At 57.5% G+C, this 23103-nt stretch overlaps 1 protein-coding gene across 1 annotated transcript; it reads right to left on the reverse strand.

Moving 5' to 3' along the window:
- Positions 1 to 4181: 4181 nt before the first annotated feature.
- On the reverse strand, positions 4182 to 6930 carry IER5L (immediate early response 5 like). Its single transcript, XM_086684243.1, has one exon. The coding sequence runs from the start codon at positions 6730 to 6732 to the stop codon at positions 5506 to 5508; it is 1227 nt and encodes a 408-aa protein (XP_086540369.1). The 5' UTR covers positions 6733 to 6930; the 3' UTR covers positions 4182 to 5505.
- Positions 6931 to 23103: the final 16173 nt, after the last annotated feature.

Consider the following 23103-nt stretch of genomic DNA (forward strand, 5'->3'; position numbering starts at 1 on the left):
TCCAGAAGGCCTCTTCAACAACATCCTCGAGATGAGCTGTCGTTTTTTGTCTCAGGCTTCTTTTAACAAAGACAGAGCGCAGGAGGGCGAATTCTGGTGAATCAAGGCTTTTTGGTGCGTGTTCTGTTTGTCAGGGGGGAGCCTGGCCCAGACAGGCTGAATACAGCGGCTCCCCCCGCTCTGCTCCGTAGCATGCCGTCCGTACATCGATTACGGCACCTGTCACGTCACATTTTTCTCCGACACATGTAGTGTTAGTTTTTTCTTCTAAGTATATGAAAGTGATACGTGCTCAATGCAGAAAATCTGGAAAATCTAGAAATGTATGAAGGATCAAACAAAGCTTGTCTGTAAAGTCCGCACCTAGTAATAATCACTTAAGTATTTTAGAGCTTCTACTCAGCCTTTTTTTCACCTGCATGTGAGAAAAGATCATGTTACCTGTACCCCGCCCCCCGACGACGATGTCCCCAGACCCCACCACCTGTGTGTCTGTGTCTGAAGGTGGGTACGACAACCTCAGCATGGCCCTTCCCCCTCCATCCCTACTGGCCAGACCCCTTCATCACCCCAGCTTCCCCTCAAAGCCTTTGCAGTGGTATGTGGGAGTGCCTGGAAGGGCCACACAGGAGTTCCAGCCAAGTTCTTCCAGTTCGGCCTCCTTGCGGCTGGCTGTTCGCTGCCCTCAGCCCCACAACAGTGGCCCATGTCACTATCCCTGCCGCGGAGCCTGCTGGGAGAACCCTGCCCCCCTGCCCTGGGGGCTGCAGCCTCCCTTCCCCTGGGGGTTCCCCGAGTGGCAAACCTGGGAGGCACCAGATGGCCCTGGAGCCTCCTTATCCTGGCTGGGAGCTAGGAACAAGGAGAATGTTCCTTCCTCAGGGCTGTGTTGGCTGCACTTAGTCACCAAGCCCTGAAGCAGCCATGCCTGTGTCCTGGGTCTCCCCAAGTCCCACAGCTAAAAGCTTCCTTTAGCTTGGCTTGTAGCCCCTCTCTCTGGACACCTCTGGTCTGTCACCGGGTACCACCCTCCTTGAGAAGAGCGCCCCTTCTCTGCCCAGGAGCTTCCCGTGGGGGCTACCAACCACCCTCCTACCCTGGCCCCAGGTTGGGGACAGAACACAGGCTTGGGATATGACAGTAAGAGGACAGTCTCAGTTGGGTGGCAAAGCTGGGAGATGGGAAACCAGCAGCTGCCGTCTATAGCTGTAGTGAGAAGTGGGTCTGTAGTCGGGGAGTGGGAATCTCAAGTGCAGAGAAGAAAGTCACAGGACACACACACACACACCCACCCGCACACACACACACACACACACACACACACACACGCATGCATACACCATAAAAGCACTCAGATCTCAGCGCCCTGCACAGTGGCTCTCTTGGGAACCCTGGGCATCCCCAGCCCCTGGCTTCTCTGGAGGGCAGCCTGGAGCTCCCTGAGGATCTGGACTGTCATCCCAGCAGCTCTATGTTGCTGGGAGCGCCGCTTGGAGCCTGGCTCAACCCTACGCCACGTATCAAGGGCAGCAGGATCTGCGGTGTTCTAGGAGCTGGGGGAAGTGTGTGTGTGTGTTTGCATGTGGTGGTGGTGGTGGGGGACCTAGGGGAATGAGCGAGAGGTTTGCTGGAGTTCTGGCTTCCAGAGCTGCTGTGCTCTGGAAGCCTCCCACCCCATCACTCCCTGGGTCTCCCTACCTCCCCAAGCAGCACCCCGACTCCTGCCTGGGGGCTCTTGTGGGGTCTGTCTTGGCCTTTTTTTTTTGCTGGAGAAAGAGGGGCTTGTCTGTGGATCTGGGTCTGTGGACTTCTGGATGGACTGCCTGCCTGTCCCCTTCCCCCTTCCCGGGGACTGTCATAACCGGGCATCCTCCACAGCCCCCCAGCCTTTCAGTCTGTGCTACGGACGGGAATATTAGTCTCTCAGGATGTTCTGGGTGGGCATGCTGCGTGCTGTGCAGTACCCTGGGGGTTTGAGTGAAGATGCTGCTTAGAGCGTCTTGTGTTGGGGACAGTGTGGCCGGGTGTGGTTCCCCCCCCCTCCCCGCACCCCCGCGTGTTGGGCAGCATAGTAGCAAGTGCAACTGTTTTGTAAGGAATATCTTAGCGTGAGATGTATAGATCGCCGGGTGGGTTGTGTTTTGGGTCACTGCCTATTATGCTCGGGGCATTAACCCTTTGCGTGGATGCCTGAGTCCTGAAAAAATAAGGGGGGGGGGGAGGGTATCTCCCTTCTGGAGGCTCTCAGAGCCCTCCATTCGCCTCCCTCCACCAGTTAGAACCCCATGTGCTTGAGGCTCCTGGCACTGCTGAAGCTCAGAAAACCTGGCAAAAAGGGAGGGGAACGCTGGTCCCGGGATCCGGTTGGGTCCACAGCTCTTGTTTGGCAGCTTACCAGCCGCACTCCTCTGCCGTAGGCCTCCGGGCGACGGATGGGGCGTTGGGGGGGGGGCAGGATCCCAAGCCCCTTGGCTGGTCCCTTCCCGTGCCCAGGTCCGCGCTCCCAACAAAGGCGACTGGACCACGTGCCCCCTCCTCGACGCGGGCCCGGAGTGGCGACGCCCGCGGCCCGGGGCTCCCGTTCCAGCCGGGGCTGCCTCCGGCCCGGGCGCTGAGCCCCAGGTGGGCGCGGAGCAGCCCCCCGCCCCCCGGCGGCCCCGCCGCTGGCGGCTGTGCCTCGCCCACTCCCAGCCGCAGCCGCTGCAGCGCCCGGGAAGTGGCGCTAGGGGGAGCTCTGGCAACTGGCTTGGTGGATTGAAGCAAAACCGTGCATCAAACAGCTTTCCTGGTACTTCCCTGTGCAGCAGGGAGAAAATGGGGAGCGGGGAGACGCACTGTTCCCCCTCCCCAGCAGCTCCAGACTCTTCCCGTGGGAGGCCGAGAAAACAGCCCTGGGGGGCGGGGGGCTGGGGTGGAGGTGCCGTTCCTCCCCGTAACTCACGCCTCCGTAGTCTCTCTCTTCCCCCGCCCCCATCGCAGACCTTCGCGGCCCCCCGCGCTCTGGAGTGTCCCCGAGAACTTCGCCTCGCGCGACACGGGGACCCGAAGCCGAGAGGGCCCCTGGGACTGCCGTGCGTCCTCCTCTCAGAGGCTGGGGTGGGGCCTCTCGGCGGCAGCCCCTCCAGTCGCTGCTGGAGGCGTGAAGCAGGGGGCGGGGGGGGGGGGGGCGCCAGTCGTCCGGAGGGGTGGCTTGCGCAGGAAAGGGGAGCGCAGGGGTGAGAGAGCGAGCGCGAGAGCACTGGGGAGAACAGCCAGAGCCAGAGGGACACCGAGAGACACTGTCAAACAAACAGCAAGCTGCCACTTGGCTTTTTTTTCTTTTTCTCAGTCTTTCTTTCCTATCCCCTATTTGTAAAGCTGGAACCACCCCCGCGCGCCCCCGGGCCGGAGCCGCGGCTCCAGATGTGAATTTGGTTCCAGTGGGGAGAACGCGAGCTTCCTCGGGGCCTTGGCACATTCTCCCACTCTGAGGTCATTCCGTAGGTGGTCAGAGGGGAGAGCGCGCCTGGAGCCTTCCTGCCTCCATCCACTGGGGAGGGAAGAGAGGCGGGGGGGGGGGGGGGGGAGGGAGGCGGGAGGGAGAGGGGAGGGGCGCGAGGAGGGAGGGAGACGCCGCCAGCACACCACCAAGTGGCACCGAGCAGTGATAACAAACTCAACTTAAAAAAAAAAAAAAAAAAAAAAGGGAAAAGGAAAAAACTTCCCCAAGTTGCAGCCCGAGACGTGCGGACGAGCGGGCGGAGGCGCGGGGCGGGGAGTGTGGGTGGCCCAGAAAGCCCCCTCCCCCCCCCCCCAGGGTCCCTAGGCTGCTTTCCCCGGCCGCAGAGGGCTTAGACTTGAGGCCGACCAGGCCCTGCGCTCCAGGCCGGGCAGGAAATGTGTTGAAGGCAGGCTCCGCTTCCTGCTGGAGACCCCGGGGGGCGGCCGTTCCCGTGGGGGGGGGGGGGGGGGGGGCAGGGCCCTTTGGGGAAGGCGGCCGGGGAGGCGCGCAGCCCTAACATCCCCAGCAACCAACATCCCGCATTTCCAATCCCTCTCCCACCCCCGGCCCTGCGGATGTGGGCAGATCCCGCCCGCCCAGGCCCCGGAGAGCTGGGATTTGCACGGGGGTAGGGGTCTCTCCCTACCTCCCTCTGTCCTCCCCTCCACCTCCAGGCAGATCTGAAAACAAGACACCACCATCCTCTATAATCGGCTTTTTATTAAGATTATAAATTTAAACAAATCATCTGAACAGTTTTACCCGGTGATATACAATTCAGTATGCACAAAAATACAGAAGAATGAGGGAGAAGGGCCAAGAAAGGAAGGGTTGGCAACTTGTTTTGGGGTCCACATGGAGCTGATGGCAGAGAACCAGAGGGGCTGCAGATGAACCCCACCTTTTTACAACAAAAGGCTTTAAATTAAACAAAATCTATCGAGCTGAAGACACAGGACAGGGTTCTCACAGCCTCGAACAATGCTGGTTTCATGAAATGCAACCGAAGCCTGAACTAGGACAGTGCAACTTAGAAGCACACACACAAACACCACATCTGACCAGGAACTTAGTGAAAAGTCTCCAACGCAGTCGGCGGTCCCGGCCCCTCCCTCCCTCGGGGCCGCCGGGGATCCAGGTGAAGGAATCGACTTCCTTTTTTGTTTAGTGAGGACCGCAGTGCTGGGCATGATGGGAAATGTAGTCCGCCGTGCCCGCCCCCCACCCCTTCCCCAAACGGTGTCCGGGAGTGTCGGGGTGCCGGGCGCCACCCCCCGAGTCCGGGAGACGGGTGGAGGAGGGGAAGAGAGCGGAGCCAGAGGGGCGGGGAGAGGAGGGGTTCAAGACACCCGCCCCGGGAAAGAAAAAAAAAAAAAAAGTTGAAGTGTTTTCATTTCTGCCTTCTCATTTTGAGAACTTTGGAGGCCGCCCCCGGAGAGGAAATGTGACCCAAACGTCCCTTTCGGAGATAGAGAGTTTGCCTTTGTTTTTGCTCAGGATTTCACAAGACCCATTCCTCACCCCATGGAGGGACTCGGGAGAACCGAGCGTCGGGCTTCCCGGGTCTGACAACTGATTGGAATCGGCGTCCCGGGCCCCGCGCCCTCCTGCGCTGCGTCCCCGGCGCGCCCTGGCGGCCCGGGCGCCCTGCCTCGCCCCCGGCTGCCCGGCACCTCCTCCGGGCAGCAGCCCTCCCTCACGTGGCTGGCTCCTCGCTAAACACCACTGCAATCACTACAATAAAAAGAAAAAAAAGAGTAGGAGAAACACAAAGCATACTTAAATAGGCGCTTTTTCTCTCTGCAAAAATAAAGTCCAAGATCATAGATTTCTTTTCTTTCTTTCTTTTTTTTTTTTTTTTTTTTATTTTACAATTTATAAAACATCAGCCGCCTCCCCCTGCTCGCCCTCAGCTCAGCCCCGGGTGGCCAGGCGCCCGTTCGCTCCCTCCTCTCGCCCCTTGGCCGAGTCTTTGTCTGGCCCCAGCCCCGCAGGGCCCCGGGTCCCCGTGCCCTCGGGGGTCCCTAGAAGGCGACAATGGCTCGAGTCCAGGCGCCGAGGCTGGCGAGCGCCTGCTTGGCGCACAGCTGCCCGTTGAGCGGCGGCGGCTGCTCCGAGGAGTCCGGCTGTCGGCTCACCAGCCCCGAGAAGCCCGAGCCAAAGATGGAGATCAAGTTTGAGATGTTGGACGCGTCCGGGGACGAGTCCGGGCAGAAGTCCTCGAAGCGGGCGCGCTTGCAGGGGGCGAACGGGGCGCCCCCGGGGGGCTCGGCTCCCAGGTCGCCAGCGTCCTCCTCGTCGTCTTCGTCCTCCTCCTGGCCAGGGTAATACTTGCGCTTGCAGCCGGCGGCGGACGCCAGGCCGGGTCCTGGGGCGCCCTGGCCACAGCAGGGGCAGTGGGCGGAGGCGCAGCAGTCCTGGTGCAAGTAGCCGTTCTCCACCGTGGTCACCACGTGAGTGTCCAGGTCCAGCACGGTGGTCTGGCTGCTGCAGTGCACGCCGAAGTCCGAGGGGGCCGGGTACGCGCCCCGGTAGAAGCCGGGGGAGGAGGCGGGGGCCGGGGAGGCGGGCGGGGAGGCGCCAGCAGCGGCCTGAGGGGCGGCCGCTGGGGGCGCGGAGGGCGCGGAGCAGGAGGCCGAGGCGCGAGGGTCCCGCGGGCAGAGCGCGGCGGGCGCGGGCGGCGGCAGCGGCGCAGGACCCGGCTGCAGCGGCTCCAAGGGCTGCCCGCGGTGGGGCGCGCCGTGCGGCGGCTGGAGCGCGGCGCACCCGGGCAGCTCCGAGAGCGCCCCCGCGCCGCCCGCGGGCGCCCCGGCCGCCGCCGCCGCCGCGCAGCCCCTGGGCGCCGGGTGCTGGTGCTGGTGCAGCTGCTGCTGGAGGTGCAGCTGGTGGAGCTGGTGGAGCTGGTGCAGCTGGTGCCGGGCGGCCGGCTCGCGCGCCTCCGCGTCCCCGCCGCCGCCAAGTTGGAGCGGGCCGAAGTCGGCCGCGCTGGCCGGCATGCCGGGCGCCGCGTACGCGAGGTGCTGGTGCTGGTGGTGGGGCGGCTGCTGCTGTTGCTGCTGCTGTTGCTGCTGCTGCTGGCGCCGGTAGAGCTCGGCGTAGCGCTCGCTCAGGTAGAGCTGGCGCGCGTTGCGGAGCACGTAGGACACCAGGAGGTTCTTGTGCAGCTTGATGCCGCCGCGCTGGGTCCGGGAGCTGTGGATCTTGCGCAGGGAGATGCTGATCAGGCTCTGGGCGTCCAGGGCGCACTCCATGCTCCCGCGGAGACGGTGGCGGCGGAGCAGCCGCGGCCGCTGCTGCTGTTAAGGCTGCTGCTGTCTCGGCCTCCAGCCGGCCGCCGGGGCGCGCCGGGTAGGGGAAACGGAGCCCGGGTCAGCGGGTCGGCTGCGCTCCGAGAGGAGCCGCCACCATGCGCCGCGCGCCACCCGCAGGCTCGTGCTCCCCGCTCGGCGCCAAAGCAATGAGCCTCGGCCGGCCCCGGCCCCAGCTATTTAGCCGGGCGTTAGGGCCCCGCCCCACACCTGACGAGCCAATAGGAGTAGCCAGAGCCTCCCGAGTGACAGGCGCTGCCCGCCCCGGGGCCACTCGGCTGGCCAATCAGACCAAGGCGGTTCCTTTGTGCTATTCAAATACCGAACGGACCCCGGGCCTCCAACGCCGCCGCTGCCTCGAATGTTCTCCTGGGGCTGCCGAGCCGCGTGGGACTCGGAGCCGCTGGGGCCGCTGTGTACACTATGGGTCGCCTCGTAGCCGCCACGCTGGAGCCCGCGGCCGCCCTCGGCCTAGCTCCTGGGAGCCGGGGGTCGGCTCACCTGAGTGCTGCGACGACGGCTCCTCCCCCTTCCGCATGGCTGGGCCTCACCTGCGGCAGGTGCGCGCAAGTCCCCACTCCCGGCCACGCGGCACCTCCCTTCTCACCTGCCGACCCCGGGTGACCCGCGGGATCCAGGCCTTCGCAGGAGACCAGTGGGGCCGCCGGCCTGACCTTGGGGACCCTCACGGGAGAGAGGTTTGGAGGTGCCTCAACCGCAGAAAATATTGGGCCCGACTCCCTGACTTTTTGGCCCAGGGGTCTCAGGAGACACTCGGGGAAGCGCTGTCTTCCCCATGTGTCTGGTGGGAAAACCCAAGACATGGTGAATCTTGGTCCCAGAGAGCCCATGGCCTCGGAACCAGCTGAGGTTCACGGGCCTTCTGAGCCACTCCTTATCACCGGAGTGTCCTTATCGCGGGTTCTGTAACCTTTCCTTTCCTTCCTAAATAATAATAATGACAATGAAGACCATTATTATGTGCCTAGTGTGGGGCAGCCCCTTGCCAGAAACACCCAGAATCCCTCACTGTGACTGCCAGCAGAGGAGGGACCTGAGTGTAGTCCCACAGCCCCCCAGTGTGCAAAGCTAGGATTTGTGCCAGGTCTGTGAGCTCCAGACGGGAGGCAGATACCAAGGGCCCTGGAACTTGCCAACCTAACTTTCACTGATGTCCTTTCCCCTTTTGCCCTGAACCATCCATGGGCCACCCCCTCCCAGCTGGGGATGGAGACAAACAGAGGGACAGGATCGCCATCTCTGGGGCCCTGCATCTGGACTGGTAGGTGTGAAGGGGGCGGTGGCTGCTACTTCAGTTGGTGGGGGGGGTGGGGGGTGGGGGGCGCGGGTCCAAGAGGTTTGCTTGAGGAGAAGGCCCTTGAGTTGGCCTCCTTCCTCGGGATTTCTTCTGAGTGCCCTCTTTCCTTGGGCCCGTTGTCCTCAGCACGTATTTTGCCCCTTGGTGGGAGTGAAGAGACTCAGCCAGTCCATTCTCGAGTTTCTGGGCCTCCTGTCAGCCTTAAGCATCCTCCAGATTTGTTTCCACAAACACTTTTCAGCATCTACCCAGTGCCAAGCATCAAGGGTGAAAACGGAGTTAAGGAGCACTTACTCCATTTTTCAGGGGAAGGAACTTGGCACTGACAGTGGGCGGGACTTGCCCGAGGTCTCAACAGATCCAGCACTCTTGCCCTTTCTGTGCTCAGTCTGGTCCAAGCCCTTCACCCAGTAGCAGCTCTCCCCACCCCCACCCAGAGAAGCCACGACGACATTTTAGGGTGACTGCAGAGAAGCGGCATCTTACTTGCATTCTATGGAAGAGATAGATGGTTTGGCGATAGGGTCACACAGGAGTGGCACTTGTCCATGAGAAGTACCTGTAGGAATAAAAATCCATTGCCTCTTATTTCCTTAGGGCCCGTTTTAAAGACACACAGAAGCTTCATTTATTTACTTTCGGAGTTCGCCTTTGCGACATCACGAGCATGTGGAGGGAGGCAGGAGGTCCTACCTGAATTTATGGCTATGAGGCCTCGATGTGCAACAGTCAGGTCTGGAATCCACGGCGTCTGGCCTGTTGCAAGAGTCTAAGAATGGATTTTTAATGCTAATTTCAGGCCTGCCTTCTGTCCTTGCCCGGAATTTATTGGAGGAAACCGAGAGAGTTTAGGTGACTTGCTCAAGGTCACATCGCACGGCCAAGACAGGGTAGAGGCAGGATTTGAACCCAGGTCTGTTTGTAGGACTGGAACTTAACTCCAGGTGCTTCGAAATCAGCTGCTGGCTTCTGCCCTGGGTGGTTCTGAGTCCAGTCCTGAGGCTCGATACACAGTGAACATGACCTTGATGTGATGGACACCCGCCACTTTCCTGCCACTGCTCTGAGACCAGTGCCTGCAGGAGTCACAAAGAAGCAAATATCTGTTCCAGCTTCAGCTCATCAGTCACAGCCAGTCTCGGAGCTGGTGGCCCACAACATGCTTCTGGGAGCTGGGTTCTCTAGGCGCAGGCTGGGGGCAGGGGCTAGGCCCCTCACCTTGGCCGGTTCCCCTCCTCACTTCCCAGTTCCCCACTTACCCCTGCCCCAAAGTGAGTTTGAGCTCTGCTAAGGCTCCTGCCCTCCTGGGGGGTCAGCTACAAGGTGGTCAACCCATCCGTGTGACCCCATTCTTTGGGCCCTCTTGTCTGGGGCCCACACTCATTTGGTTTCCTCTCCTCCTCAAGAATCGAGATGGGCTTGTGGGGAGAGCAAAGCAGTTGTCTAAGCTTAATGAAAACCCTTGATCTTTTCGGGGGGTGGCCTGGGAAGCGGGGTGGGGGGTTGCCACAGCTGTTGTAAGGAAAGCGTTGCTGAAGGAGGCAATGGAACAGCTGAGTTATTTGACGCCCCTGGGAGCAGTGAAGCTTGGGGGGCACACAGTAGGGATTCACAAATGTTTGTAGAATGGATGGCTCGCACGCAAGGCTCCTGTTCGGATGTACGATGATTCCAAGCAGAGTACCATAGACCCACCGTTTAGGGCAGTGAGTGTGCACCTGTGTGGGGAGGAGGGGCCCTCAGACCTGCCTCCCATGCAGGAGGGCAGATTGGATTGAGACAAGCCTTCTTAGGATGGAGAGCTGGCCTTACTTGTCTGGGTCCCTGAGAAGGGTTGGGGCGCTCACCTTTCCCCCTAGAGGTTGCATCTGGCACTGAGTCACCGCTCCCTGGAGGAAGTTAATTAATGCCTAAATATTTACTGAGTGTCTGTTGGGACAGTGAGGGGCAGGGCACAGAACCCATCGGGACCTGAGCTCCCATCAGCCGCCCCTCCCCCGCCAGCGGTGTCAGCCCGCTCCCCCCACCCCGTGACCAGAAGCAGTTAACATCTTGAGAGTACCACATGTGGCTTGTGGGCACCTTCTGGTCACCCAGATCGCAGGAGGGAGACATGGCTAGGAAGGTTCCCGGTCAGCAGTGGGATTTGTCTGGTGGGTTCCTAGGGATTTGACTTAGGGAAAAGGAATGAAAAGGCAAAAAGCTTAACTGAAGGTGGTGTGTTGGGTGGGGTGGAGATTTAGAATTCATGCATTCATTAATTTCTTCATTTGCCCAAGAGTTACTTCCAAACAGTTCTCTGGAATCCCAGCAAGTGGGCAAGGGGACAAGATGTGATCCTGTCTTCAGGAGGCCACGACTCAGAGGGAAGCAAACACGATAAACAGTGTGATAAGTCTGTGATAGGAAGAGGGACAGGGCCTTGGAGGCCAAGGATGGGGAGGGGCCTTCCAGCAGAGAACAGCTCAGATCCTAGCACAGGATGTGGCACACAGTAGGCACTCAATAAATGCTGTGGACTAAGTCAATCAATGAATGTTAGCATACAGAAGGCACCATTACGGTTGGAAGGGCCCTAGAGACCAGGCTGCCCTCACTTCTGATTTCCACGTGGGTAAACTGAGGTCCAGAGAGGAGGAGGGATGTGCTGAGGGTGTCAGCCTGGAGTGGGGGGGGGGCTGAACCCAGATGCCCCACCTCCTGCTCCGGCTCCTGGCTGCTCCAGCTCACTGTCTCTGAGACTTGGAGTGTGTGTTGCCCCGTGGGGACTGAGACTGGGGACCGCAGGAAGTGGCAGAGAAGGCGGCCGGATGCTGCTGACCGAAGGGGTCACTGGCGAGTCCTCTTGGAGGCCAAGGAGCTAGTGACGCTTGGACGTGGGAGCCCCGTGCTGCATCCCGAGAGGGCCGTTCTGTGGTTGGTGGGTCCTGGGGAGCTCGGCTGGGGTCCCGGAACCCAGACAGTCCCCCAACTCCTGCTCCACAGAATCTGCACCCTGCCATCGTCCCCAGTGGATGTTAATGGCCCGCCAACGTCAGCGTTTGCCCAGCACGGTCCTGAGCATCAGGCTCGGTGCCTAGAAAGACATCGTGGCCCTGGCTTCAGGGTCCTTAAGTGTGATGAGGGAGACTGATGGAAGCTTGGCTCTTCGGAGCTCTTGCTTTGTGTCAGACGCTGGGCCTGGAGCTTTCCGTGGTGATATCCTTGAGTCCCCACAGCCTTTGAGGCGGGCTTGGTTATAATCCCCATTTTACGGAGGGAGCAACTGAGGCACGGAGAGCTTGGGTGACTTCCCCGGGGTCACACACCAGAAAGAAGAAGTGACTCTAATCCCGGGGCTCTGGGGGAAGTGGGGAGCACCACCAGCGGAGCAGCAGGAGAGGAATGGCGACCCCTGCTACCACTTTGGGATTTATTGGCCTTTGGAACAAATTCTGTACTCACTGATGGAAGGTGCAGAGAGGGTAGATGTGATCTCTTCACCTAGGGTCTCCGCCCAAGCACCTGGCACGGGCTGGATGTCCGTTCATTCGTTCATTCATTCATTCATTCATTCGCTCAGTAAGCACGGACTAAATGCTGGCCAGCGTGCAGGCGCTGTGCTGAGCCCTGGGGAGAACACCGGGCACCTCACGTACAGCCTGGAGCAGAGCTGAGGATGCTCTTAATCTCCCAGGCCAATTCCAATTGATTGGTAGTGTCTGCCTGGAGCTCAGGGTTGGAAGGGATTTGGCATGCGCCCCAATTGATTAGTGATGTCTGCCAAGGGCTCAGCTGGGAGCCTTTATGGCAAACCTGCTGGGATGTGCATGGAGTGTGTGTTCGGCTTTGGACATCTGGGGTGGTCTAGCTGCCAGAGCGGGGCTTGAGGGGTCAGGAGACACGGGTGCTGGCGCCAGACCGGCCTCTTATCCCTAGGTAACGTGCGTCACCTCTCTTGGGGCTCTGTTTCCTCCCTTGCCACCTTCCTCCGGGAGGTACTGTGAGCAGCAAGTGACGCCAGCGTGCTTTGAAGACTGGAGGGCATTCGTATTGAAATGGAATGGGAGACGTCCCCCTTCCCCCTTTCCTCTTTTCTCAAAATCCTGCCAGAAACTAAGCAAGCTGGGCAGGCCAGAGTTAATCCTGGGCCAGCCCTGGGCGGGTGTGTGTGGGTGCGTGGGTGGGTGGGGGGTGGCTCAGTGGTTCCTGGCCGGGAGATGTTTTTATAACTCACTTAGTACAGACCTTTGTCCCCTCACCGGGCTCAGCTGGGAGTTTCTAAGGACTGAGAAACTCCTTGGATCTTAGGAACTGAATCTTCCAATATTATTATTATTATTATTATTATTATTATTTGCATCTGAGTGGTGGGAGCTAGGGTGTGTAGTGCCTGCCTCCTCCTCCACGTCCCCACTGGGCGAATAAAACTGTGGCTGGTTGTGCCAAACACCAAACTATGTAACACGGATGTTGTTTTCATTAAGCCTCTGAACAAGCTAATGAGGTGGGTATTCCTATAATCCCCATTGTACAGTTGAGGCAACTGAGACCCAGAGAAGTGACGTTCTGGGGCCACACATTCCCTGGTCCCTGCATGGGTTCCGGCCTCGGCCCGAGCTGGGGAAAGGCTGCTCATCCATTCATCCACTCATCACTCACCGGCTGCGCCTCGCCCTTGCTCTCTTCTGCGTTCATCCGTTTGCTCATTTATTGACTTGCCTTTTTGTTCTTTCGCAAATATTAAGCGCCTACTGTGTGCCAGGCTCTGCCTCAGCTCCTAGAACCACGGCAGTCCCCACGCTCATGGACCTTACTTACATTCCAGGCCAGATGGGAAGGCAACACGAAATAAGCCAGCAGATAAATAAACAAGGTTGCAATGAGGGTGATAAAGGAAGTAACCGAGGCTTTGTGGCAGGGACTGCAGGGAGGGAAGCGTGAGCAGCCTCACAGGCTCCCTGGGCAGAGGGTCCCCAAGACCCCAGCCCTCTGTCGGGTGGCCTCCCTGCGGGTTGCATCACTGGTTCAAACTCTCCAGCAATCTGTGCCGAGCTCAGGCCGCACTCTGGCCCCTCCTGCTTCCCACAACTGGTGAATTTTTAATGCTGCTTACGCGGAACAAAGCAGAGTTTTTGTTTTTGTTTTGAGAGCATTTCTCAAAAAACAAAAATCATTTCTCAAGCATGTGTGTGTGTGTGTGAGTGTGTGAGTGTGAAGAGAGTGTGGGAGGGAGAGACACCCGGTGAGTACCGATCATCTGTCCTTAATTCATCTCCCGAGCCCCTTTTTTATTTTTTAAGTCTTTAAAACACGGGGCTAAATAGGATTTCAGTTTTGGACCTTGTGCTGGTGAGAAGGCGTCCGGCAGGACCCTCAGCAGCCGTGTCGTCGGTGAATTCACCTAGCTCCTTGGGGACCCAGGTGCCAGCATCACCTTTGTCATACGGTTGGGGAAACAGAGGCACGGAGACCAGAAGCTTCTGAGCAGGGTGCTCTCACCAATGAGTGGAGGAGTAGGGGGCAGGATACACACTGGTCCTGTAAAGCCCACTCTTTCCTCTCCTTCACCTGCCTGTCCCCTCCACCTTGGGCGTGCGCGCGTGCGCGCGCGCACACACACACACACACACACACACACACACACACACACACACGGGCTAAACGAGCCACCCAGAGTCATACTTCTGGCCTCAGGACCCAACACCTGTGGACGCACCTGGCAGGAGGAAGAGGGTGGCCGCCAGGACTTTGAGAGCTGAGGCTCGTGATCGTCCGTGTGGACGCGTGAACCTTGCATGCTGTTTCGGTTCATGTTTTCAGCTTGATTTCACTGGTTTTCAGTGCTCGGGGTCGGGCTATGCTCCACTGTAGGAAGAACTCATCCCCGAAATCTTAAGAGGCTTGGCCCAATACGAGTTTCTTTCTCATGTTGCGGCCCGGGGTGGGTCATACGGCTTTCCTCCAGCTCCAGCCTCCTCCCATTGTGTGGTTCCCACCATCCAAGGGTTCTGTTTTGGTTCTTTCCCCTAATTTTTATTTTTTGGCCATCAGCGTTCCCAGACTGAGGCGGTAGGAGCTAGTATGCGTAGGGGGCCACAGGATGTTTTAGAGCAAAGGCTGAATTGCCATTCCTCCCTTCCATTGGCCAAGACGGGGTCACGTGACACCACCTAGCTGCAAGGGAGGCTGGGAAATGTGGTCCTCCCATGCGCTCGGCAGGCGGGTAGAGAGGTTCAGGGAAGGAACAGCTCTGTCACTTCCTTGACCGAAAGCTAAAGGGGAGCTTTGACCAGTTCGTGGATCACGCATCCCGCAGCTACCAAGGAAATGTTTATTTATTTCCTTAACATGCGTGTCTGTCTCCCGCTCTGGACTGTAAACGGAGGGCAGGGACGTAAGTTTCTGTGCTTGGCAGCTTAGTGTCCAAAAGTAATAGATGTCCAATTAGTGTTTGTTCCCTGAACGGCCATTGCCTGTGTGGAAGGATCCTTGTGAACAAGTGTGTTAGCGTCACATGTATCAGATGTGAAGATGTTAATATTAGTCTAGCAGGGAAGTCCCCCTTGAGAAGGAAACAACAGGCAGCACGGCCTTTTTTTTTTTTTTTAATGTTTTATTTATTTTTGAGAGAGACAGCACAAGCAGGGGACGGGCAGAGAGCGAGTGGGGGACAGAGGATCCGAAGCGGGCTCTGTGCGGACAGCCGTGAGCCTGATGCGGGGCTCGAACTCATGAACCGTGAGATCATGACGTGAGCTGGAGTTGGATGCTCAAGCGCCTGAGCCACCCAAACGCCCCCAGTGTGGGCTTTTTAATGTTTATATTTATTTATTTTGAGAGAGAGAGAGAGAGAGAGAACAAGTGGGGGAAGGGCAGAGGCGGGGGAGAGAATCCCAAGCAGGTTTCGTGCTAACAGCGCACAGTCTGACGTGGGGCTCGATCTCACCAACCGACAGATCATGACCTGAGCTGAAATCAAGAGTTAGGGGCTTAACTGACTGAGCCACCCAGGCACCCCGAGAAGCAGCATTGTTGATTCATTCATTGGTTCTTTGATGAACGGAGGGATAGATTGATTCACTCTTTCAACAGATATGGGTTGAGTATCTGCTATGCGCTAAACCCTTTACAGGACATGAGAGAAGGAGAAGGGACAGTGTGTTCTCCAATGGTATGCGTATTCTCCGAAGACGAGGCTACCCCAAGGTAACGACATCAGACAACATTTACTGCCGTGAAACCACAAGCTGACTTCTCACCTGTAATACCAGACACCGAATGAATCTATTCTATTCCCCACCCCATATCTTATATCTCTGAAATCTGCACGTATGTTAGATTTGACAAAATCTGGGTATTTTACTCCTTGGACCCGTTACCACTTACAAAGCACCTCGTACAATATATTCCATCATTCCACATTTGGTGACTGGTTCTGTCCCCATGTTGATTAAGGCAGACAATGTGATCCTGTGGGGGCCGTGGAGAGGGGAGTGGGACCGTTCTTTGTTGAGAACGGAGTATGTGTAGGCACCGCCCTTGGTGGTTGACATCGTGGGACTTTGCGCACCCCATCAGGCAGCCCCATTTTACAGATGGAAAGACCAAGCCTTTTCTAGAACCCCTCATCAGAAGAACCGCGGTTCCAGCCCCATGCCGCCCCCTTCCAGAACCCGTATTCTGAATCATCTTTCTGCCATTCTGTGCAGACGCCCACAGGATATAGTCATCAGCCTGGCTTTCCAGATGAGGGAGCTGAGGTGCAAAGAGCTTACCTGCTTTGCTTAAATTTAGTCAGAAAATGGCAGAGCAGGGTTTGCGCCCGCGTTTTTTTCTTCCCCGGAATCCAAATATTTTCACGACGCGACTCTCCTGCCTTTGGCTGCCCTGTGATGTTGAAGATGAGGCTGGACTGGCTGGGGGCTTGTCCTGAGACCAAACGGTGAAGAGACTCTGTAGGAGTCTCTGTAGGAGACTCTCCGTCTCTCCAGGGTTCTGGACGAGGACGCCCACCAGCCGAGCATCAGGCCAGAGGGACTCAGATACCATTGAAGTCGAAAAGGCAGCTGGGAACACTAGTGCCGCCAGATTTGTTGACAAGAACACGTGGGGCACTGGTAGGGGGCTTTGTGGTGAACTTCTCTATACAGGTTCCAGCTCTGCTCCATCAAGGAACAGCCCTGTGGTTTGGGTGGCGCGGGCCCCGGTCCCAGCTTCAGGACCGGCAGCCCCATCCCCCCACCGGGCAGCAGTGGGACATAACCCAAGTCCAATGCCGACCAGTGCAGGGTTCGGGTGTTAGAACAGAGCTCCGGACTTCTGTCCCTACGAGGTAGGAGTTTTCGTCCACCTCATTGTATAGACAAGACAACCGAGGCTGGGAAAGTAGGGTAGGTTGAGTCATTGTTCAGCAATTATTCAGTCCCTTTCTCCTGGGGGCAGAAGAGATTTCCTTGCTCCACTGACTTTGGCCTTGGCCAGATACTGTGGCGGAGACTTCATGTTTGAGAGGAGACATCAGGAGATCCGGCTTGTCTTTGCCATGCACATCCTGCACCTTTGTGATGTGTTATGACAAAAGATATCCCATTTAGTTTCTCATCCCAAAAGAACGTGGAGACACAGGGAACAGACTTGAACCCAACCCACAGCCTGGGACCGAGTTCAGCTGACCCACAACCTGAAGCCGAACTACCTGGTAGAGCCCAGACTAGAGCAGTCAAAATTGCGGTTGACCTATAGACCGGTGAGTGTGAGAATAATTGCATGCATAGGAAGTCTCCGAGAGCTTGTGGCTGTTTGCGTTATGGCATCATTATGGCAAAAGCTGACTACTGCCGAAATATTAAGTGACTTGATTAAAGTCACACAGCTGATGAATGGAAACACCAAGGCCAAGAACTTTGGCCTCCTTATACTCCTTATCCAGTGCGTACCTGGAAACTTTAGGCAAAGGCAGCCACTCATGAGAACACACTTGGGGGTGAGGGTTTTCCGTAGGCATCACGGACTTTCTCTAGCTTGCTTTCCTTGTCGACTGGAGACGGTGAACCCAGAGCGTACCTACACATCTCTGCTACTCCTGGAAGTTCATCACTATCCTCAAGGCTGGAGATGGAGAGTGTTTGGAGAGAAAAGCGTATATTAGCATACTTTCTGTTTTATGAGCTTTAAGGAAACTTGGCAAGACAACTAGACGGAAGTTTCTCCCTTTACTGAGGCTGCTTGATGAATAAGTCACTTAATTTTTTTAATTTATATATATATTTATATTACTTAATGTATATGTGTGTGTGTGTGTGTGTGTGTGTGTGTGTGTGTGTGTGTATATAAAGTTTATTTGTGAGAGAGAGAGAGAGAGAGTGTGAGTGGGGAACGGGCAGAGAGAGAGGGACAGAGAGAATCCTAAGCAGGTTCTGCCCTGTGTGCACAGAGCCAGATGTGGGGCTCAAACTCACAAACCGCCAAGATCATGACCTGAGCTGAAATCAAGAGTCTGATGCTTAACCGACTGAGCCACCCAGGCGCCCCAATATGTATTTTTGAGAGAGAGAGAGAGAGGAAGTAGGAGCAGGGGAGGGGCAGAGAGAGGCAGACACAGAATCCGAAGCAGGCTCCAGTCTCTGAGCTGCAGCACAGAGCCTGGCGCAGGGCTCAAACTCACGAACCGTGAGACCATGACCTGGGCTGACGTTGGACACAACCAACTGAGCCACTCAGGTGCCCCAAGTCACTTTTTTTTTTTTTTTAAAGGAACCTCTTTCTTAGGAATCTTTTAGGTATATTTATGGATATGAATTTTCCTTTGAGTATTGCTTTGGCTGTACCCTGTTAAGTTTTAGTTTTCAGAGCTCTCATTTTATCTAATGTCCAAAAAGTATGAAAGGTCTAAGTAGTATATAACTTCCTTCTGAATTCCCTCTCTATCTCGAGAGTTTGTTTGGAATAGAGTTTTCAAATTCCCACCAAGTCAGATCAAAACAGTACCCTTTAGCTAGTAATTTAAAATGTCATTTCACTGTGTTGAGAATGTGTTTTACTTTGGAACTTGTTGAAATTGTCTTTGTGCCCGAATACCACGATCGTCAGTTGAATGTTCTGTGGGATTATCGTTTTCGAGAGGGCAAGTCTTGGACAGTTCTGAATACCCGAAAGTACTCACAACAATCCTGGTCAATATACTCTACCCCCACCCCACTCCTCGGTATCATACAGATAACTGACAACTGGGTGCATTTAAGAGAAAACTCCCCAAGGTCCTGCCCAGCCAGGTGTCTTGTTCTGTCGGTGACTCTGAGCTCCTCTGAAGACTTGGTTTTGTCGGCTGGCTCCTGTGGCGCGTTTGTTATAAGAAACACGAAGGGCTCCTGCCAACAGGCAGTCCAAGTGGAAGAAGCAGTTAATTAATATTTGACTCCTGCTGGGCATGTTTGGGGGTGGTTGGAGGTGGCTGATGTGGGGCTTTCTGGTTTATTCACTTTTCTGCTTTCTCCTCTCCTGATGACGGCATCAGGCTCTCCTCTTTGTTGGCAAAATTTGCATTTTAAAAATGATCTGGGGGACACGGGGCAACTCTTTGGTCACAGTGTTGCTCGTCACAAGTAAACTGACCCTCCGTTTCTTGCAGAGTCTCCTGGGTGCTTTCCTGGGCTACGTAGAGGTCAGGGCCATTGCCTCATTGCCGTGGCCGCTTACTGGTCGCCATCGTTTATTTGGAGGGCTCTTCGCCTGTGCTAAACACACCCAGGCACCATCTCACTGGTTTCACAGCTTTAGGTGCGGGCGGGGGGATGATGGAGGTGTCGGGGAGGTGGGGTGGGGGCGCTTTCACCAACCCCCCCCCATTTTCCAGATAAGGAAACTGAGACCCGTGCAGGTTAAGTCAGAGGCTTTCAAGCCTGGCTGTGCCTTGGAAGCACTTGAGGGCTCCTTAATCACGCAGGATCTTGGGAGAGAGGGTGAGGTCACACTGACTCTTTCCCAGCCAGCACTTTCTGCCTCTGGGGGCAGCCTGGTGCCGGATGGCGTGGGGAAGGCGGAAAAAGTGGGAGAGTTGGGAAAAGGTGAGGACCAATCAGGGAGGAAGCCACGCTAGGACCCTGTGAGAGCTCTTGCTGTCATTCCCAGGATCACCCCGAGACGCTCTCGGGGACGCTGCTGCCTTTCATTCAGCCTTTCTCCCTCCCCCCGGGCCCTGGCCTGTGCTACGTCCCAAGGAAGACTCTAGAAGAGCTCATGGTCTGATGGCGGAAACAGGCTTCCCCACCACGTGCAGGGAGCACAGTGGAGCAAAGGCCCAGAGCTCCTGCCTGCAATACGAGCCTGTCCCCCTGCCCCACCCCTTCAAAATGTCCCCAGCAGAGCCATTCACGTCTCTTTGTCCCCACGGGTCTGAGCATCTCTGCTGAGCAAACATTGCATGGCTCGGGTTCCCACTGGGAATCTGTCTGTCGAATCTTCTGTCCTGCCTTTCACGGCCAGCTCCTCCCGGCAGGGTGGTGCGGTGGTCAGGGGCACCTGCTTTGGGGGCAGAAAGACCGGAGGTCCAGTTCTGGGACTGCCTGCTGAATTTCTCCCGGAACCTTGGGAAAAATGACGTCACATCTTGTCAGTCCCCCCCCCCCCCCGCACTGCCCCCATAACTGGGGATGAGGGTTCTGTCCCGCCTCATCCCTCCAGCCTGCGAGTCCTGGCCCTGCCACAGGCTCCCCCTGCAAGGTAGGTCAAGCTATTTAACCCCCGGGCCTCAGTTTTCTCATTTGTACAATAGGGATTGTAAGTGCATCTGGTTGGTTCACAGGGCGGTGTGACAATTCAGTGGGATGATGCATGGCGTTTGGCACGGGGGCGGGGGTGGGGGGCCCAGCTCCGTCAAGGCCAGCCCTTCCCAGTTAGCCACCAACCCCACAGACGCTTCTTTCATTGCCCCCCTCTGTGGAGTTTGGATTTGAAGGTGGGAGGGGCCCCCTTCCTCCCTCACCAGAACAGAAAGGAAGAAGAGGCACGGGGGCGGGGAGTTGGGGGGGGAGGGTCTTGCAGACCCACCCACAGCCCCACACATTAATTTTTCAGATAGGAAACCCCCGGGGCCCAGAGAAGGGTAGGAACTTGCTCGGGGTCACACGCCGGGGCCCAAGGGAGGCTGGCCGGGAACCCGGGCCTCCTCAATCTGATGGGATTGTCCGGCACTCCCTGCTTCCATGTTGGCAGTGTAGATGTGGTCGGGCCAGGTGCTGGGCACCTCAGGGGTCTGGTCGGCCTCGTGCGTCCATTCACTGGGCCGCTCACTCATGTTTCTCAAGCAGCCGCCCTGCGCCGGCCCTTCTGCGGAGCGCCTCGAGTCTCCCAGGTGGCCCGGTGATGAGTCAGGATTTGCTGTTAGCTGCACGGCACAGACACCCAACTGTGATGGCTTTAAGTGCAGTCCTGTGGGATGCAGTCAGAGCGGGGGCCGCCTCTCGAGACGTCCTTCTGGCTTCCTGCTCCACCGTCCCTAGCACGGGGCGTTCATCCTCATGCCACAAAATGGCTGCTTCACCTCCAGGCATCATGACAGCATTCCAGGCAGGGAAGTTAAGATGAAGCCTGGAGAAAATCGAAGAGCGGAGGACAGAAGGCCCCTGCCAGGCGAGTTTCTCTTTTTTAGCAGAAAGACAACTGATCTCCCGGGTGTTCCAAGCAGGAGACTCCTCATTCCTACAAAGGATGCTGCGAGGTCCTTGTTTGCCTCCTTGAACAAAACCGGGTTTCCGTAAGGAGGGAAGAAGGGGGTGAAACGGACACACAGCTGGCCAGCCGTGTGCTCACCTGCTGAACAGGGTCTCTGTCCTCACGGAGCCCACGGTCGAGGGCCACACACATTCCAACCTTTTCACTCTAGTATGAAGCAGGAAGCAGCCGGGAGGTGTTCCGGCCAGGCCCTCAGCGCTCTTTCACCATCCTCGGAGGCAGTGTCCGGCGCACAGTAGGGCCACTCCGCACGTGTTGGGACAGAGAGGAGGGGTTGCTAGACAGCCGGGTTCCCAGGGTTTGTACCGTGAGCCAGTCTAGCTTTGGTGGCGGCTTGTGTGCTGTTTCCCGGGCGTGCGGTTTGGGCCTGCCTTAAATGCCTGCCCCGGACATGAGCTGGGGTGGGACGCAGCTGCCGGGGCCGGGGGGTGGGGGGCCGAGAGCAGGCCCTGTCTCGGGGAGAAGGCGACAGCCCGCACTTTTGCGGTAGGCTCTGTGAGCGAAGCCCCTTGGCGTGAGCCCCCAGGACCAGCCGGGGTCGGAAACTGCACCCTTTGCTGAGAACAGGTGTTCGTCACACCCCATCTCACGACCCTGGGAGAGGTGGGGCCGGAGCAGCCCCATCCTTCGGAGGAGAAAACAGAGCCTCCGGTGAGCTCGCCCAGGCTCCCTGGGCATGTAAGTGGCAGATTTGGGAGTTGAACTCTGGTCGTCCAGTCCCACAGCAGCCACCCTCTGTACCGGATGGCCAAGGCCACATCCCCTTTATTAGGAGGCGGCGGTCACCGGCTCGCTGGGCTGCGGGCCCGTGTGCGTGGGGGGTGGGGATGGGAGGGGAGGGGGAGAGGCAGAGGTAGGGCCGGAGGGAGACGCGGGAAGAAGCGCCAGGCTGCTGGGGGCACGCTCCAGCACCTTCTCCCCCAGGAGGGCTCGGGTTTTAGCAGGGGTGGGGGGGGGGGGGACAGAAGCTCCCGCTGGCATGCGCCCTGAGCGCGGCCCCCCTCGGCTCTCCTGGTTCTTGGAGCCGACACCAGGCCCAGTGCTCAGCTGGTTCTCGCCAGAGGCAGCGTGTCTCTCCTTCTTCCTTTTTTTTTTTTTTTTTTCTGAGACACAGTGATCTTGGCTGTGGCGCCGCATTCGCTCTATGGGAAAAACTTGTTTTTGTCGGTAAACTCTGGCGCTATGACTCAGAAGACACCCAGGGAGCAGCCTCCCGGTGTCAAGGGGCTGCTCCGCTAATGAGCTCATGTTTATAAAAGTGCTTTGAAGACGAAAAATTCCACGCGAGGGTTGAGGGTTTGGGCTGCTGTTTGGTGGGGGGGAGGGCGCGGAAGGAGCCCCCGGCTGGAGGGAAGGGGCGAAACCTTGCCGAGGACGGGTCCTGAGGCCCCTTGGGCTGTGCGGCCAGGCGGGCTCTGCTGAGCGTTGCTGATGCAGGTGCCTGTCTGGGCAGAAGCACCAGCTGCCCCTTTGTTCAGAACAAGGCAGATCTGAACCGGGCCCGCTGCTTTGATTCCGCTTTACTTGCAGCAGGGGGGTGTGGGGGGGGGGGAACTTCAGCCATCCCTGCCCTCGAGACCAAGATCTCCTAGGCTGGGACATCGAACCCAGGAGACAACTTCTGCCTTCTCGGACTTTATGTCCTGGGGCGGGCCATGGCGTCTAACGGACGAAGACGTCAACGACCCTGCAGTTATGAGTGAAAGGAAGCGGGGGAGGCACGCCGAAAGTCAGGGGTACGGGATGGATCCAGACCTGACCAAGTTCAGGAGTACCACGAAGGCTTTCCTGGGAGGAGGTGCCTCTAAGGACGGAGTGGGAATTTCCAGTGCCCCGGTAAAGGAGGGAGAGAGAGCACACTGGCTAGAGACAGCAGCATGGCTTATGTACTTAACTCATGAACCCAACAAACCTTCAGTGAATGGCCTACTATGTGCCAGGCGCTGGGGATAGAGGGGCAAGTAATACAGGCAACAATCCCGACCCCCTTCCATGAAGCTCGCGTTCCGTATCATGAGCAAGTGAGGAAACGAATATGAAGGGAGGGTATCAGCTAGCAATAAGGAATCGTGGTCAAGATAGGGCGGGTCACGTGGCAGACTCCCTCAGATTGTGCAGTGGGCAGGGAAGGCCTTTCAAAGGAGGTGGCCTTCGTGCTGAGACCTGGGTGATGGGAGGAGCCAGCCATGGGTAGATGGGGGCAGTGCAAAGGTCCTGGGGCAGGAATGAGTTCCACCTGGTCAAAGAACTACAAGAGGCCAGGAGACAGACGGGAGTACAGTAAG

The sequence above is a fragment of the Puma concolor genome, chromosome D4, assembly GCF_028749965.1.
Source record: "Puma concolor isolate L17-30 chromosome D4, mPumCon1.1.hap2, whole genome shotgun sequence".
Classification (NCBI taxonomy): Eukaryota; Metazoa; Chordata; class Mammalia; order Carnivora; family Felidae; genus Puma; species Puma concolor.